At 40.1% G+C, this 18,398-nt stretch overlaps 1 protein-coding gene across 1 annotated transcript in view; it reads right to left on the bottom strand.

The window, feature by feature from the left end:
* Positions 1-1,142: 1,142 nt before the first annotated feature.
* Positions 1,143-18,398, bottom strand: part of PARK2 (parkin RBR E3 ubiquitin protein ligase) — a 1,293,247-nt gene continuing 1,275,991 nt past the window's right edge. The window contains exons 10-11 of the mRNA XM_011999643.1: positions 4,848-4,997; positions 1,143-1,464 (exon numbers count right to left, since the gene is read on the bottom strand). Coding sequence (XP_011855033.1) covers positions 1,441-1,464; positions 4,848-4,997 — 174 coding nt within the window. The 3' untranslated portion in view covers positions 1,143-1,440. The remainder of the gene's footprint in view (positions 1,465-4,847; positions 4,998-18,398) is intronic.

Below are 18,398 nucleotides of genomic sequence, written 5' to 3'. Positions count from 1 at the left end.
GCCAGAAAAAAAGAATAATGCATAACGTGAATTCGTCAGGAAATCAATTAATTTTTTTTTTATGAGCGTAGTAAAAGTAGGATCTAGGGTTAATAGAGTGAGGCTAGAGTAGTATTTGATACCAAAATACAATCTCTGTTGCGTTCTATCTATGTACAAATATTCTGTGCTGAGTCAAAACCGAAATCTCAGTGCTCCCAAGAGTAACACATTTTACATATCAGAATGTACTCTTTACTTGGCCTTGTATGTAGCCTTTGATAGAGCACATAAATTCTGTAAATTCTGCAGTACTTTCAGGTTTCTAATGGACTTTTTGTGGATCCCTGAACATAGTGTTATTTTGGTTTTCTGAATTATATACTATGTGTGCTATCAAAACACTGTATATTGTATAAGTATATAAAGGTGCTTAAATATTTTTCAAAGAGGTCTTTGTTGGGGCAAGGTAAGCAATTTTAATACTGGGATAAATGATGATTAATACTGGAAAACAAAAGTAATAGTTTATTGATATTACTCCTAGATTATTAAGATTCATGCAACCATTTATTCTATTCATTCATTCATACATACATTCGATGAATGTTAAACACCAAATACATGATTTACCAAGAAGAATGAAAAGGCTTAGGACAGGAATATAAAGACAGGAAACCAGTGTAACACTGCAGCTTGAATCCTGGGAGGTGGTACTTTCAAATAATTCTTTATACTGGTAATAAATTCGCTGGATCCATCCCACATTTATCAGGCCTTTCCTAGGTGGACTGACATCATCATTTAAATGGAAATCCCTGTCTTCATTTATTAGTTAAGGTACATTGCTCCTGAGGGAACAGATAAGCCTGTGACACAGTGGAGCAAAGTGTCTGGAATCTGATTTTCCAATGGACATTCCCATATGTGTGAACAAAAGACTCATAAATACTAACGATAGCACCTATTTTACAGAAGCTCAACTAAAGACACAGAAGTCTTCAGATGGAAAGGATATACAATAGAAACCACAGCTGTGTGGAAGACCACCCAGGCACATGGTGGTGGGTGAAATGACTAGAAGATTAGAATCCTCTGGAGCCTAGGGCTCAACACATGGGTGTCTAGCTCCAAAAAATTTTAAATCCCACAAATGGCAGAGAATTTGGGTTTCAACTTTTTACACACTTTTTTTTTTTGTAACAGCAAACATTTCTTGAATACCCACATAGTAAGAGTTGTACTTTTTCTATCTTGATAGTTGAAGGAAAAACATTAAGCATGGGTGAATTCACAGGCATCTTACAATAAATCTGTGAACCACACCGAGAATCACTGGAGTTAATGATGTCTAGGGCTTTTTGCACATCTAGAACTCTATAATTCTTCTACAGCTTTGCTACCAATGACTTTTCCTTGAACGATGTATTGAATGAGACACTCACTTCTCCCCGAGGCAGCTTATTTTGTTCTTCGTTGTCCATACTGTTAGAGCAAAGAGTAAAAGGAGATTCATCTTCTTCTAACTTTTATGTATTGGGCCATGTTCTACTTCTGAAATGACATAATCTAACCACAATTTCTTCCAGACAATGGCTTTCCATTATACTCCTTAAACCCCAGAAAAGATGGGCAGCTTACAAGGATGTACAAACCACAGCAAAACAACATGCATCAGGAAAAGGGGAAGAGAAAGAAGGAAACAAGTAAAGCCAGGAAACCAGTTTCCAAATCCATTGTTTATGACCTCTCTATATGCTTCCAGAGCCCACAGATGTAGCTTTAGATTTTCTAGCAGTCAACTTTCAGAGGCAAACCTTGTCAGTTGCTTTAACATCCTTAAAGGCAACTTTCCTCAGGATAAGCATAAGTGTGCTTGGTACTCAGATCAGACTTGAATAGTCACCATGGTGGACTGTGGAAAAGTCTGTTGGGATGTCCTGAACCACAGGCACCACATTTCCTGTGTAACGATCACACTATAAACAAATGGCATCATGGCAAAGTAGTATTTAGGAAAAGAAATTATTTGAAGGCTAAAAATAGTAAGGTCTAGGTGCCCAATTTCCTGCTGTAGATCTGGCTACATCCTTGATTCTAGACTATTTGGAAGAGTATATCCAATGAATGCCACATAAGCAATCTTCCTTGAATGTTGCATCTTTTGGGTGAGCTTTGGATAAATATTCATTAAGCTTTTGATTAAATATTAAATAAATCTGCACTTACGCTATGCCAGGAACTATTCTATGTATTTCACACTTATTTTCTCATTTACTATTCACAATAGTCTTATACAGAGTTGCTCATATATATCCTATTTTAGAGATAAGGAAACTGACAAAGATGAAGACCACTAGTAGTTTGTGAAGCCAGGGTTTGAACTTCACACATTCAACGCAATCTCCTTTTTTAAATCACTGTGGAATTCCTTTAGCATCCAAATCAGATGAATATCTTTCAGTGAAAGTTTGGGATTTGAAGACAAAGGGCAATGATGAGGTCAATTGATCTCTGCTGAGAAGCCAGAGCAATGGGAATGGACATAAGCTTGCGAAAGAATATGGAGACTGGGGCAAAAAGGGAGGGAGGGAAAGGAAGGCATACAGTTCAGTGCATCCTTTAGAAAATCACTTCTCTGTTCTTTTTTCAGCTTCTTCAAATTGCAAACTGTGGTGGTTTAAAATATGTCCATAAATTCTTTGACCCTCTTTAAGATGGAGCCCAACTCCCTTCCCTAAGTGAGAGTGACAGGTGCAGCTTTGGGGATTTGGTTCTACAAGGCACTGTGGTTTCCTCTTCCTGTTCTCTCTTTTGGACTCCTTGCTCTGGGGGAAGCCAGCTGCCATCATAGGGACAAACAGCCTAAGACAAGGGCCACGTGGTAAGGAACAGTGACCTTCTGACAACAGCCAGTGAGGAACTGAGGACTTTTTTTGCCAACAGTCATGTGCATGAGCCACCTTGGAAGTGGATCTTCCAGCCCCAGGTAAGCCTCTAGATAACTGCAACCCAGCTAAACGGCAAACTCAGGAGGAACCCTGAGCCAGAACTGCCCAGTGAAGCCACTCACGGGTGATTCCCGACCCTCAGAACCTCTGTGAGATGATATATTTCTATTCTGTTAAATTGTTAGAATTTGGAGTCGCTATGCAGTCATAGATAACTAAAACACAATCCAGCAAACACATCTCCAAAACCAACACATCAAAACAAATTAAAATAAAGTAAGAATACATTACCTAGAATTGCCAAAGGACAAAGAAACCTTGAGAACATGGCTATCCTCCTTTAAGTCAAGTTTGCCTGCAAACTCCTTTAATCCAAAGATATTACAGCATTTTGATTCACTTCTAAAATAATTTGCCATGATTTGGAGCTTATATATATGTTATTTACTTACAATTTACTTGTATAAAAAAGGGAACATAAAGATATTCAAGATTTCGCATTACATAAACCCTTCAACATTCTTAAAGCAAGGTCAACAACCAAATGCAAAAGATGGGCCAGTGGAATTCTCTACCTCCTAAGGAAAGTTAAAATCTTAAAATCCAGCTTTAGAGGATGGAATCACAGTAGGCAATTAGCAGGCAGAAGCACACAATTTAGCCAGTACTTAAAAACAATTCGTTAAAACCTCATTTTAAAAGATAACATTTGCTAGCATTCTGATCCCAGAGGTTGGCAACCTGCTGAGGCCACACACAATCAGTGCAGATAATTCAGCACATGATGATGACTAAGGCTGGAGAGTGTGTCCTGATTTCCATCATCTCCAGGGAGAGTAAACATCACTTGAGTTTTCATTCAAATGCAATCACGATTATGAATCCAGAGGTATTTCTTTCCACTTAGGCACCATGGCATCTCATTATTTTTCAACTTCCACTTCCTCTACTCCATTGTTCAACCCAGGGTTTTGTGAGCCCCACTGCATGACACACAGGAAGCTTTACTAAGGGGAATGAATGCTAATTTATTTCTAGATGACTTACAGCGCTCAGCCCCAAATCAGGCCTGGCAAATATACCTCTGCTATCTGTGCTCCTTCTTGCACAAAACTCCTCATGAAGTTGCAATTTTAAAAGAAACGTTTCCCATCAAAATTCAATAGACTTTTATAGGCACATACACTTTCTTACTTTTCTAGGCTGCATGAAATTTAATATCAGGATTATTACCCATTTGTCATTTTAACCTATAATTTAGTAAGCCTTTTTGTGTTTGAGTTATGCTTCTTTCCCCCTTGAGCCATCAGCCTGCAGCCATAGATTCCTTCGAAAAGCCGGCCAGGTCACATGGTTTGACCTCTTAGAACAAACATTTTTCACGTTTCTTATTCTGCTTCCATAAGAGACACCATTAGTTTTGTTCATCTCTATTTAAAACGATTTTTATGACACAATAACATTTCAAGTTTTCCACATTAACCTTCATTTTATTTCTTGAAAACACTTAGCAAACAATGTCAGTAAGACGTCACTGATGGAGAATTCTTTCTCCTTCACTCCTGTCTACTTAAAGGCAACTCTGAAGAAAGAATACATTTTTGCTCTGGATCACTTGAGTGCTGGGAGACAAGTTTAAAAGTCTGGCCTAAGTGGTTCACAGCATCTTAAAGTAAATACTTCCATAAGCAACCAAAACAGAAAATCTTAATACAACTCTTTTCCCCAAAATACATACATACATTTTCCAATCTGGAGTCCTATAAAGGAATTTAAAATCTATTTTCTTATACATAAGTTCAAAGATGTCTGGGTCCAAAGGGAAAATGAGAATAAAATAAAAATACAATCCCAGCCCATGCGCAAAAGCAAACAAGGACAGGAACACACCGCCCCAGGGGTGCGGGCAGTACTCACCCCACAGCCCAGGCCGTTGCCGCCTTCACAGGTGACTTTCCTCTGGTCAGGCGCCGGCAGCAGCCCCGCTCCACAGCCAGGGCGGGGGCATAACACGCCGCCCATCTGTAGGACACACTCCTCTGCACCATACTGCTGGTATCGGTTGTACTGCGAAACCCAAAAAGCAGAGTGAGCTTTCAAACTGACTGTTTATCTCAGCCAAAAGGGTAGGAGCTGACAGTGTATGGGATTTCTTGCTTAACCAGTTTCAGTAAAATAATGCGTGTGTGTGTGTGTGTGTGTGTGTCTAGGGGGAGGGAGAGGGCCGGGGGTTGATAGAGGAGGACAAATATGCTTCAGTGAGAAAAAGTCTACCAAACTCAACTGGCAAGACATATAAGTGAATTTACTCTTCGCTTTTTTGTCTTCAGAAAAGAGATATCCCAAAGCTTTGTATGTTATAAGATTGCTTCTACCAACATATATTTCAACAATCTTATTTCATATACATTTGGGAACATACTTATGTATTAAATGATGAACACTTATAATACATCACTATCAATCTTATAAAGCAAGATATTTTCATGCCTCTATTTGAAATTCAACAAGGTTGTATAATTATTTTGAAAATCGGCCCCGCATTCCACTTCATAATTGTTGGCAGCCCACACAATATCAATGAGTTAGAAGAAGACTGATGTTAAAGAACCACATTTTCCCTTTATCATTACACTTATTCTTAAAGTATGATTTCCTGTGTCCCTGACATCATTTCTTTCTGTTACTGTTTTGCTCAGTTTCCTTTAATGCTTTCTTCAGCCCGCAAATAAATTCCAAACCCCATCAAACCATTTTCAAGGTGTTCTTTGTGGCAGCCCTACATTTTTGATCTGTTTGTAATATAAACTCAGATCAAGTCAAATAGGTTTGCTCAATTATTAATCAAATAATGCAACATTTATTGAGAGCCTACCACATTCCAGACTCTACCGAGGTGCTGGGGATACAGCAGTGAATGAACAGACTTCTCCACCTTCATCCACAGCACTGTAACAGTCAACACCGAGAGGTTAGAATGTCTACTATTTCCAGTGGTGCTAAGTGAGGAAGAGAATAATCGACAGGGAAGAGGGAGATTCCAAAGAAAGTGGAGATCTCAATTTTAAAGAGGTGATTAGAGAGTGCCTTACAAAGCAGGTGCCTTTAAGCAAATGTCTGAAGGAGATTAGAAATGCAAGTCACATGGATCCCTGGGGGAATAAGCATTCTGGACAAGCAGATAACTCTGTAAGGGAGCACAGGCCCAGTGTGCTGATGTGGTTGGCTGTTCAGGGTACAGCGAGGTGGGCAGTGGGGTGGAGGCAGAGTGAACAACGAGGGAAAAAACAGAAGGTGAAGTTGGAGAGTTCGGGAGGATCTAGAATGTGTAGTTCCCTGACAGCTGCTTTCAGAACCCTGGCTGTTATTCTGGAAGATACCAGAACCACTGCAGAAGTCTGAGCTGAGGTATGACATAATTTGACTGGTATTTTAAAGACATCCACCTGGCTGCTATGTTCGGCATGCCCTCTGGAGGGCCAGGGTGTAGGCAGGAAGCAGAGAAGCCCGCAGGAGCTTATGTCAACATCTATGCAAGAGATGGCACTGGCTTGACCCGGGAAGGTAGTGCTGGAGGTAGGATCAGTGTTTGAATTCTGGGTATAAATTAAAAGGAGAAATTGCAGAATATCCAGTCAGGATGGATGCATGGTGTGAGAGAAAAAGAGGAGTCAAATATGACTGTGGTGTATTTCCCTGTTTCCTGAGAAGACAGGAGGCAGGTGGGGGGTGGGGACAACTGTGGAAGAAGAAAGGAGTATGTGTGTGCGTGTGTGTATGTGTGTGTGCATGTGTGTATGTGTGTGTATGTATGTGTGTGTATGTGTGTGTAGGGAGTTGAGGCATGAAATCATTATTTCTATTGTGCTCATGTTCAGTTTTATAAGCTATTACACAGCAATGTTAAAATTTCCAGTAGCTAATTGAATAAATAAGTGTAGTTTAGGGGAAAGGCATGGGTCCCAAATACAAATTTTGAAGTCATTAGCATGAGCCTCTAATCCATTTTCTCATTCTTCTGTCCCCAGGAAAGAGGAAAAAGATAACCTGGCCTCCTTGTAAACATGTGAATGGCATACACATACAGCACATTTCCTAGAAAAGAGGTCTAAGAGTTTGGATGGCAAATGAACGAGAATCTCTGAATTTATGGGGTAAGGCTCTTTAGACAGTGTCATAAGCTGTGCAATTATCAGAGGATACAATGATGATAGTTCATCAAGTAATGAACGATGAGACAGTTTATGTAATGGAGAGATTGCATGTGAGTGATTACTACATAGCTTTCTTAGAGGCTTCACACGTAAACCTTGCCTAGAGCACAGTCCCAAATGCCAAGGAAGGACCTGAGGAGGCGACCTGAATGTCCCCAGGTCCTGCCTGAGTCTCAGGATTACCTGCATCCTTGAAATTATTCGTGAAGCTCGACACTAGGTTAGATCTATGACACTCTGACCGTGTTATGAGGTTAGATGTGATTATCCAACCTCTGCAGGGAAGGTGAGAAAACACCAGCAAAGGAGACTGAGGAGCAGCAGCCTATGAGGCAGGTGAAAACTGAGGACTCAGGTGTCCCGAAAGCCAAGGGATCATATCTCAAGAAGGCTGCCACGATGAGCTGTGGTTGGAGTTGGGTGTGTGGCTGCCACTGCGGTCTTGACAAGAGTCATTTAGTGGAGTCATGGAGCCAAAAGCCTTCGGAGTGGAGTCCAGAAAGACTCGGAGGAGAGAAATTCAAAGAAGTGAGAATGGACACTTTTTTAAAGGAGTTTGCCTAAAAAGGGAGCAGGGATGGGGTGGCCATTGGATAGGACTCTGGGGTTGTGAAGGATTTTTGAAAATGAAGAAATAATGATATGATACTATGCTGAAGGCAGGACTGAGACGAGAAGCACAGATGGACAGTTTAGGCCAGAGAAAGAGCTCTGTCCTTGAGTAGGTTGGAGCGGGGGATCTAAAGGATGTGTGAAGGGTTGGCCTTCAGAGGGAAGGCAGACATCCTTAGGAGAAGGAGGCCCAGCTGAGAGCTTAGGCCCAGGTGCAGACAGGCAGAGGGAGTACTGGGATTTGAGGAAGAAGAAAGGTATGAGTGACGAAGGAAGGGGAGGGTGGAGGAAGTTGGTATCACTGCTGGGCAGCACCCAGGCCCCCTGAGGTCAGAGATGATGAATTTAAAGGAAAACTCGTTTGTTTCTCTGCACAAACACTGAGCTGCAAAGGCAAAGTACAAAGAATGATGGATTTAAGTTTGGTTGGAGTTTTGCCGGAATTGTAAAGGGAAGCAGGACATCTCTCAATCAGCTCCTACATATGACTGTGAATGATGTCACGGTGATCCGCCAAGCCTCTCTCCCTCAGCTCTATTCACCTTCCACATACGACTGTGAATGATGTCACGGTGATCCGCCCCTCTCCCTCAGCTCTATTCACCTTCCACATATGACTGTGAATGATCTCACGGTGATCCGCCAAGCCCCTCTCCCTCAGCTCTATTCACCTTCCACATACGACTGTGAATGATGTCACGGTGATCCGCCAAGCCCTTCTCCCTCAGCTCTATTCACCTTCCACATATGACTGGGAATGATGTCACGGTGATCCACCAAGCCCCTCTCCCTCAGCTCTATTCACCTTCCACATATGACTGGGAATGATCTCAGTTTCCACCAAGCCCCTCTCCCTCAGCTCTGCACCACTGAACTGCTCAACCTACTTTTTTGTCTTGACATGTCCAAATCCTTCCACATTGAAAAACAAACAAACAAACAAAACAAACAACCCCACACTTTTAATTGTAAATATCACATAGAATAAGCTTAATACATTATAAAGTGACCAACTTTTTAAACACCATCCAGGCCAAGACACAGAACTTTACCAGGGCCTCCTAAAGCCCTCCATGTATCTATTCTCATCATAATACCTTCGCCCCTTCCTAAAAGACACCATGGTTTTTGTTTGTCTGTTTTGTTTTGTTTTCTTTTTTTTGAGTTGGAGTCTTGCTCTGTCACCCAGGCTGGAGTCCAGTGGTGCAATCTCAGGTGACTGCAACCTCCATCTCTTGGGTTCAAGCGATTCTCCTGCCCCAGCCCCCAGATAGCTGGGACTACAGGCACCTGACACCACACCTGGCTATTTTTTGTATTTTTGGTAGAGACAGGTTTTCACTATGTTGGCCAGGATGGTCTCAATCTCCTGACCTCGTGATCTGCCCACCTCAGCCTCCCAAAGTTATAATCAACTTTCTTGTTTTTCTTTATCACTCAAGGTTCATTTCTAACACTACAGTTCCTTTGGTCTGTTTTAAAGATGTGTTGTTTAGTCCATCACCCTCCACTGTCTTTTTTCCTTGCAATTTATTTGTTGAAGAAAGCAGGACATGTGAACTATAGAGTTTCCCAGTCTTCATTTTGCTGATTGTATCCAGTGTTGCAGTTTATAATGCACCTTGATAATTTGTTTCCTATAAATTGATAATTGGTCTATAGGCTTCATTTAATTCAGCTTCTTTCCTTCCTTCTTTCCTCTCTGCCTACCCCCTCTCTTTTCCTCCTTTTTTCCTTCCTACTTCACTCTCTTCCCTTCCTCCTTTTTCCCCCTTCCTCTATCCCTCTGTCCTCCTCTTTCTCCTCTTCCTTCTTCTTTCTCTCTCTCTGTAATATTACTTCATAGATGGTGTTTTGTACTTCTATCAGGAAGATTATAATGTCTTTCTCTCTTTTCAAAATGTTAAGCAGCCATTAACATTCAGTAACTAGATTAATTTATTGGGATTGAAAAATGATATTTTAATTCAAACATTCCTTCATTTATTAGTTAGAATACTTCTACTTTTGGTTACCCGGTGATATTGTTTGAACAGGAAAGGCAAGCTAAAATATTTGATTCTTCTTTTTCAATGAACATTTATAAACTCATAAACTTACACATATTATGTGTTAACTGTGTTTTATTCTAATGCAGTGATTTTTTTTCTTGAAGCACAACTATCTCATCCCTGGCCAATGGTAATCCTATCAAGTTGACTTTCCATAACATGAACCTGACACCACTTAATACCTTCTTCACTATCTGCTATGGAAAATTACTCAGGTTCATCTTATACATTTCCTGCCCCAGACCAGGAATTGCCAGGTTTTAAAAGAGGCACTGCTTCTTAAAAATTTCAAGACCATAAACTGGGTGCTAGGCATGTTCAGTGGTCCTAAGTTAGTCATTATTTCTAAGTCCTCTCAGTTCTTACTTTGAAGGAGAGGTATCTCAGAACTACAAGGTTTTTACTTAACATTTTCTATTCTACATCTGTTTCTCCCTTTCTTCCACACTGGTTCTCAAGAACACAGAAGATGACATAATTACAATATTCCATAATTGCTCATTTGCTTTTTCTCACATTACACAATTTCAGAATAACAAAACCATCACTGTGCCCACGATTTCTAAAAACTTCAAATATGTTTTCATATGCTCTACTCATTCTCCCACAAAATTTTTAAAATAATTGTAATGTATCCACACTGCTAACACATGTGGCCATTTCAAACTACGCTCTCTTTCTCTTAGCCTTCATGTTATCTTACTTCTACACACACACACACACACACACACAAACACACACACACTCACACACGCAGGCACAACCATCAGTCCTTATAGTGATGGTTGATGTTTCCCCAGTAATTTTGATTGCTTGAATCTTGTTCTCTAGTAAATTCCTCAGGAAGAGTTCCTGGGAAATATATTCACTGAGTTCTTCCATAGTAACAGTTTATTTAGGGCTTTTATTCTTGATAATGAGTTTGGCTGAATAAAAAATCTTTATATTACACATAGAAGGAATATATGGAATTACAGTTTCTTACCTTGTACATATAAGGAATATACAATCCCGATATATTATACATACAGCGATTGTATATATGTATATGTGTATATATATTCTTGTATATATATTTCCCCCTTGAGTATCTGAAATCTCTTACTTCATGTTCTTCTGGCATAAAGTATTATGGATAAGCCTGAAAACACTGTTTTTTTTCCCCCTTTGTAAATTAATTGCCCTCTTTTGCCTAGATGCCCAAGGAATTTTTTTCATTTCTTTAGAATCCAGGAATTTTATTAGAATATATCTTGGTGCTGGTCAATTTTGCATCAATTTTCACAAGCATACTGTGTCAGGAAAGTTGTACTGAGTTTAGTTTTTAGTATTCACTTTGCTCTGTTGCTTTGATGTTTTTCTTATGTCATTCCTAGTATACATATATTGGATCTTCTTTACTTCACTTCTAATTCTAACAGCTTATCTCAAATCCCTTTTTAATTTTCTTATTTGTGTTTTTTAGAATTTTCTTCATTTTTCATTTTCTATTTCTTTTAAGACAATATCTATTATATGTATTTCTGTAATTTCCTAATAACTTGGTTCACCTTGAAAAGGTTATTTCGGCTTTCCTCTGATTTGGGGCATTCTTCCACTGTTCATAAGGATGCTATTTTGTTCTTCATTCACTGCATCATTTTAATAACCTTGTATGGGACTGAACCTTGCTTCTTTTCTGTTAGAGTTTTACCTTGTTCCTCTGCTGTTGCTCAGTTTTACATGAAATTAGTTCTTCTGCAATTTTACAAAGAGGTAGAATTCAGAAAAGCTGTGGACTTTTCTCTTCTGGTGTTTTGGGCAGTGTTCAAAAATATGGGGGCTTCCTTTCTACAATCTTACAACTCTGTTATCCCATTTTTAACTAGACTTTCTCTTTCCTTTTTTTCTTTTCTATTCTGAGCAAATTTCTCCTCAGTGTGGGGCTTTGTCCTGAGAGGGGCCTTTGGCGGGGTAAATCTGGTGACTGCATGAGACCTAAAGTGTTCCAAGCCCTTTAAACCCTTATTACAGACTTTTGCACTCATTCCTCTATCCTTTTGTGCATCCACACGCCCTGAGTTTGGCATAGTATCTTGTCAATAGTTTGTAGACAGTAAATAATTATAAATTAATAAAATCTAACTCCATTTAGTGACAATTAATTAAAGAATTCTAATAAGATAATCAATAGCAATGGAAATTAATAACAGTAACTCAAGATTATGTTATCTACATAATTATTTTAAATTAGTTGCTCTTAAGTAATTGACCATTTTCTCATTTGACAACAAATCACCTAGTCTATTTAATTTAGTTAGGTAATTTTATTATTATGACAATAGCTTTTATCTAGGAAGAAGTTAATCTATGGAGAAAGTCCAATAACAATTTAGAAATTCTTGTTGACTACATTCATAGTGGTCTCAAATGTTGATGGAATTTTAAAAATTATGTCCCCCTTTCCATTCATTAGCTAGGGAATTTATTAAAAATTATTGTATTTATTCTGTTTATGAGAAACTCAAGAGCATTTGAGCATATAATTCCTTTTTCAAAGGAAGACAAATATTTTAACATATGTGCCTGGGAATTTCTGTTGATGAAAAAGTACACAAAATACCTGAAATATGCCTACTGAAAGTATTACTTTTCAAAATTAACATTGTGACATTTATAAGAAAACACTGACCTAGAAAAAAGAATGTGCTAGTATTTGTAGAAAGCTTAATACACTAAGGAAATAATTTAGTCATGTAATTATATATCATTAGCTAAGATCCTTACTTAGTTACCTTCAAGATACAATCTATAGTTTCCATAGATCCTTTTAACCATTTACTGGGACGAGGTTGAAAGTACATTAATGGAGAGTCGTGACAAACTAGCACTAAGTAATACAGAATACTGTACCTCAGTATAAAATATGTGTGATAATGGTAAAGGAACTAATAAATCTACCCCAAGTGGTGGAAAGGAATAAACACTGTTCCCTTGATATTCGTGCATTAGTTCCAAGGGCTTTTTAACTTATCAATATAGAATCGCATTTTATAAACAGCCTAACTTGGAGGAATGTGATTAATTTGTAATGTGAACTGGGTTTATATAGAGTCCATCCTCAACTGAGCTCAAGAGTGGAAATTATCTAAAAAATCACTCATGCATGTTTTGTCTATGGAATGCCCAGTGAGCATCTGTGTGTGTGTAGATACGCTAATATTTACATGTCAAACTATATCGACAGTTTTAAGTTATTATTAAAAATAGTTTGCAAAATTCTAGATATGATTTCGTAAAGTGAATAATCCACAGACAACTAAAATAATTTTGAATTGATTGTACAATATTTGTGAAAATATTTGAAACTAAATGTAAATATTCGCAAAGAATACTACTATGAACCCAAGGAAAACAATACATGTTTTTCTCCTGTATTTTATCAGATTATAGTAAAAAAATACATTTCATTAGTATGCGTTCTGTAGGTAGAATCTTGGCTCACTGCTATACTTTCTATTTTATTTCTTTGGGGAGGAAATTATTCAGTCTTTATGTGTATGCTCATGGATTCTCTTAAGAACAAAAACTATTCATTTGAAAGCATAAAATTCATAGAAGTTTCAATCAACTCATGTTTTAAGAATTTCAATCATGGGTCGTGGGAGAGTATAATGAAATAGATATTGTATTTTGTTGGTCTGCAGGCAGTTAGGAGACCTGCATTTGGGTAGAAAAGTGTTCTACAATGAAGGAATGGTTGCAAGTTCAAGCCCCAGAAGGGCCAGTGAACTTCCCCTTTCTTGCTGACTGTTGGCTGCATGTTAAGTACATTAAAGGCACATGGGTGGTCACCTGAGAAGTGTGGTTATGGGGGAACCAAGCGTAAACATCCCCCACCACCGAAACACCATCCAAAGGGCCTTTCTTTTTTGGGGGGGGCCGGGTTGTTTCCTTGGGCTGTTTATTTTGCTTGTTTTCTTGGGAAAGGAAAAAAGAAAATCTAATTTTGAAATCTGCAAGAAATGTGAAGTACAGGGATCCTAGGTAAGACTCAAGCCTGAGAGAAATGGCAAATGTTCTGTCAAAATGAGTCAATGCTTGTCAGCCATCTGGGAGCTGTGTGGCCCCCTTTGAGGTCCTCCAAGCTAAGGAGGTTGATTTTGTGCTGTCATGGTGTTTCCCAGAGTATCCTTTTGGGGGCACTCAGGTACAGCTCTTGGGTCTCCTTTGCTTCCCCACACCACTCTATAAATTCTAGCTTTTGTTACATCTCAGCCAAAAGCACTTCCGGGACTCCCTCCACGGACTTTTCCCTCAATCCCTCCTAGAGCAGAGGGGTCCTGATCAGGCTTCTGTTCACTGAGCTACTGCTGTGTACCAAACCACAGCACCGACACTTTGCTGCTTGGTAAATTCTCTGTCTACTCTGTGAAGTGATGGATGTGGCCCTGGATGCCACAAAGAAGTGCCATCTTTTGCTGACATCCACACAGGCAGGAAACCCACAGTGCTGCATTAGAACTAAGGCTGAAACTTTCAAGACCACACTTTCCACAATACCCAGCTGCCTCTGTCTCTTATTCCCTTTTACTGAAAAAAATTCAGTCAGGTGCAGTGACTCATGCCTGTAATCTCAGCATTTTGGGAGGCTGAGGTGGGAGGATTGTTTGAGACCAGGAGTTTGAGGCCAGCCTAGGCAACATAGCAAGATCCCATTTCTACAAAAAATTAAAAAAAAAAAAATTACCTGGGCATGGTGGCATGTACCTGTAGTCCCAGCTACTCAGGAGGCTGAGGCGAGAGAATCATTTGCACCCAGAATTTCAAGGCTTCATGAGCTGTGATCACACCACTGCACTCTAGCTTGGACTAACAGAGAGAGAATTTCTCAAGAAAAATAAAATAAAATTCAGTTAACTATTCCTCTGTCATCTTTTAGAAACTAATGAAAAATAGTTTCCTCTTTGGATGAAAAAAACTATAATAACATCATAGAGGAACATCAGCTTATGATTTAGCCATTTCTCCTTGCTACGCGGACAATGTCCTGTTTTCTATATGCATTAGAAAGTTTTTTCAAAAAAGAAGCACTCCTTAGATTGTCAGTAATCTTCATCTTCCTTTTTTTTTTTTCATTTGCAGGTAATTAGTTTGAGAGCATCTGTGACAGTCTAAGTGGTGGCCCCCATGGCACTGCTGTTTTTCTTCTCTATTCAGTTGCTAATAATGTTTTCTTCATCCCTGGACACCTGTCAGCTACTGATGAAGTGAACTGGCTCAAGAAAGGGCTGGACCTTGTTAATTGCATAGAAAAAACTATCCAGATGGCTGAAATCAAATGCAAAGAGGCAACATTAAACAAGACCTAAAAAAATTAAAAAAAAAAAAAACAATAAACAAACAAACAAAAAAACAAGCAACAGACCATATCTGGAAGTACAATTTACGATTTTTTTTCAGGTATTTCAGGTAATCCAATGCCAAAAAGCATCTCATCTTTTAGTGGTTGTGGAATCTTCTGGAAAAGAGATCCAAACCAACTGGCTTCCTTGTCCCCTCTCCATGTGTGACACGGAGCAGCACCCACTGGAAGGGAAGGACTACAAAGGCTGTTTTCCTCACAAGAGTTCCTACAGTTGATGTGACTTCAGAGACTCCTGTAGACTATGGAAACAGGGTGGCAAAGCACCCCGTCCTGATGGAGTCCACTGCAGAAAGCAGGGTTGTCTGTGGCTGTAAATTATTTCACTCTTTGCTCTTGTCCCAGAGAAACAGCTTTAGGTAGCACCTAAATCTGCAAATCCAAGAGCCTTGTCCCTCGGATAAAGAGCTTTGCCTCTGTCTTCCTTGAAAGGAGCTGGGGCACAAGTCACTGCCACCATCCTCCTTCCTGGCTCCCTGGGTTTTTTCTTTCCCTGAATTCAGTATTTTCCCCTCTCTTCCTTCTGCTCATCCTCTAGAAGCTCTTTGTCCAGTCCTGAAGCAACTGTGCTGGTTTCTAGGTGATTCTGAGGGAAGGGTGACATGTCATTTGTCTGGAAGTTTTGTGTAAGGCTACGGGTGGGGCAGTGAAATGGGTTAGCTCCCCTGAGCATTTAATGACCTAATTAGAACTTGGATGACCCAAAATATTTTAAAAAATCATCTGGATTGTATTAGATGGCTTCATATTTATAACTATCTGAAATGGACAAGCCCCTAACACTGAGGAGGCCTTTTGGGGTGAAGACCGAGAAGCTGCCTTAATGCCAAGGCACGCCTGAGCACAGGTGAGAACAGCCAGGTGCTCTGGATATCCACCTACGTCCCTCCAAAGATCATCACAATGCATCCCTCATGCCCCACATCATCACTTCAGAGGCTCAAGCTGCCCATCATTCTTATCACCCAAACTCTCAGTCCCACATGGGTCCATACGTTTCCTAGTATCAGCCAATTTCCATGCTTCCCTCTCTCCTAAGCCCTTTTTCTGTGTCCCCTGAAATTCCTGTTCATGATAAACTAACTCCCCTGTATAATCAGCCTTTTGACAGGTTTCCCTGTCCACACTGACTTAACTGAAACTGATCCGTCTCCCTTGCAACCTTTTCAAGTGAAGACTGCTTTTCATTTCATGTTCATATCCTTCAAGGCCAGAGGTGAAGCTGGTTGTCCCCTGGCTCCTTAATGACACCCCTAAATGCTTGGGTTTCTTTCCCTTGCAAAACCCACCACTCCTTTGAGACCCATGCTTCACCCTCACCTCCTCATGCTGCCCCCTGATCTCCCGGATGCAGCCCCTCATTCTTGGGAGGCTGCAGCTTCAGGCTGTTCTCACCTTTCCTCCAATTCTTGTCATTATTCTGGGGACTTGCACTCCTGTATGAATAAGCCACCATCAATCTATTCTTTCTGTTTTACCTTCTCATCCCGCTGACCTTTTTTTCATCCTTCTATTCTCAGGATCCATCCCCAGGCCCTGTCATCCTGAGAAATTGTACTACCTCTGAAATTCCAATTCCAAATATGTCTCTTTCCAATGATCACCTCTTATCTTTCTAAATCTCTTGCTAAAGTATGAACATTGTTTAAACTCTTCAACTTCATCAAGACTTCTAATTAAACGGCCCCACATTTCCTCTCCAGCATGGGCCTCTCCAAGCCCACCTTCCTTCCTGGTCTGACAGCTTCTGTCATCCACCACCAGAAGCATTGCCTGGAAAACACAGATCTCCATGGTCCTCTTTATCTGAAGGCAAAATCCCAGGTCTGGAAAACGTCACCTTCACCTTCCCTGGGCATGCACCCCTGCAGCTGAACACAATGGCACGATGGCTTTCTATTAAATAACTGACCACAAACTTCAAATGGGCATTTACAACTTCCTCAAGATTGTATTGTGTTTCTCTAGTGACATGTTTTCTCTTCTTTCTTCCCTTCAACCCTCCAAAAGCAGGGGGTGAAATAAAAAAGATGAAATGAGGATAGTTACAAAAGATAGGAGATAGAAGTTCTTAAATAGCAAGGGTGAGAAATATTTTTATAAATGTTGGCAATAGTTATGATAATTAGTAGAATTAAGATAAGAAGTGAAATAGTTGTAGAAGAGAATGAATTTATTACTTTCATTTGGAGTTGCACCAATTTTTTGGTTCCTCAGACCAATGTAGGTAGGGCCTACCTCTCTCCAGCCATCCACACTTTATATTTCACTGAGTAGAGAGGAATCATGGCTGATGTGCTGACGTGCTCAACAGATGTTTCCTAAGCATATTCCAAGTGTCAAGTACTCTTCTATGTGGAAGACACAGCAGTGAAAAATGACATCTGCCTTCATGGAGCCATCATATTCCATCTCTCCTTTTTGCATCCCTGCAACTACGAACACACCTGCACCTGCACTCACCCTCTCCAGCCCTGCTCACAACACAAAAAGTGGCCTTCCTCTTGTTAGGGGCCGATTCCTCCCTCTGTGCTGGATCTGAGCCCTTCTTGCCTTCCAAAGTACTTACCCTCTTCAGTTCTCGGATCTCTCTCTCAAATCACCAGGTAATTCATCTCTATGGAATCCTTCCTGTGAGTGTAAAACAAGTTCTGGCCCTTCAATCTTTAAAGAATGGTCTTGTGGTTGCTGCATTTCTCTCTCTTCATAGCAAACCCTCTAGAAGTAATTATCCTCCCCTTCTGTTCACCCTTCTTCCCATAAAACTATGGCTCCTGTCTTTACGCATCCCCCAAAACTGCTCATTATGGTCATTTGTGATTTTTGCCACGATGCCACAGGTGAAGGATGCTCCCTGGCTTCATCTTCTGCAACCTCTCAGTAGCATTCAACACAAATCACCATTCCTCCTCTGGAAGGCCCGCTTCTTGGCTTCCCCAATACCATAAATCGCCATTCTCCTCTGTCTCGGCTTCTTCAACACCACAATCGCCATTCCTCCTCTGGAAGGCCTGCCTTCTCACCTTCTTGGCTTCCTCAATACTATATGGCCCTGGATTGTCTTCTACTTTCCTTGAAGTTCCTTCTTGGTCTCCTTTGCTGTTGCTACTCTTTACCCAGTTTCCAAACGTTGGTGTTCCTTAGGGTTCATCCAATCATGGTCCCTCCTTTCTTGGCTTCTCCTGAG

This window comes from Mandrillus leucophaeus, unplaced genomic scaffold, assembly GCF_000951045.1.
Source record: "Mandrillus leucophaeus isolate KB7577 unplaced genomic scaffold, Mleu.le_1.0 Scaffold6, whole genome shotgun sequence".
NCBI lineage: Eukaryota > Metazoa > Chordata > Mammalia > Primates > Cercopithecidae > Mandrillus > Mandrillus leucophaeus.
The sequence above is the reverse complement of the archived record's forward strand: the minus strand, read 5'-3'. Positions and strand labels throughout refer to the sequence as shown.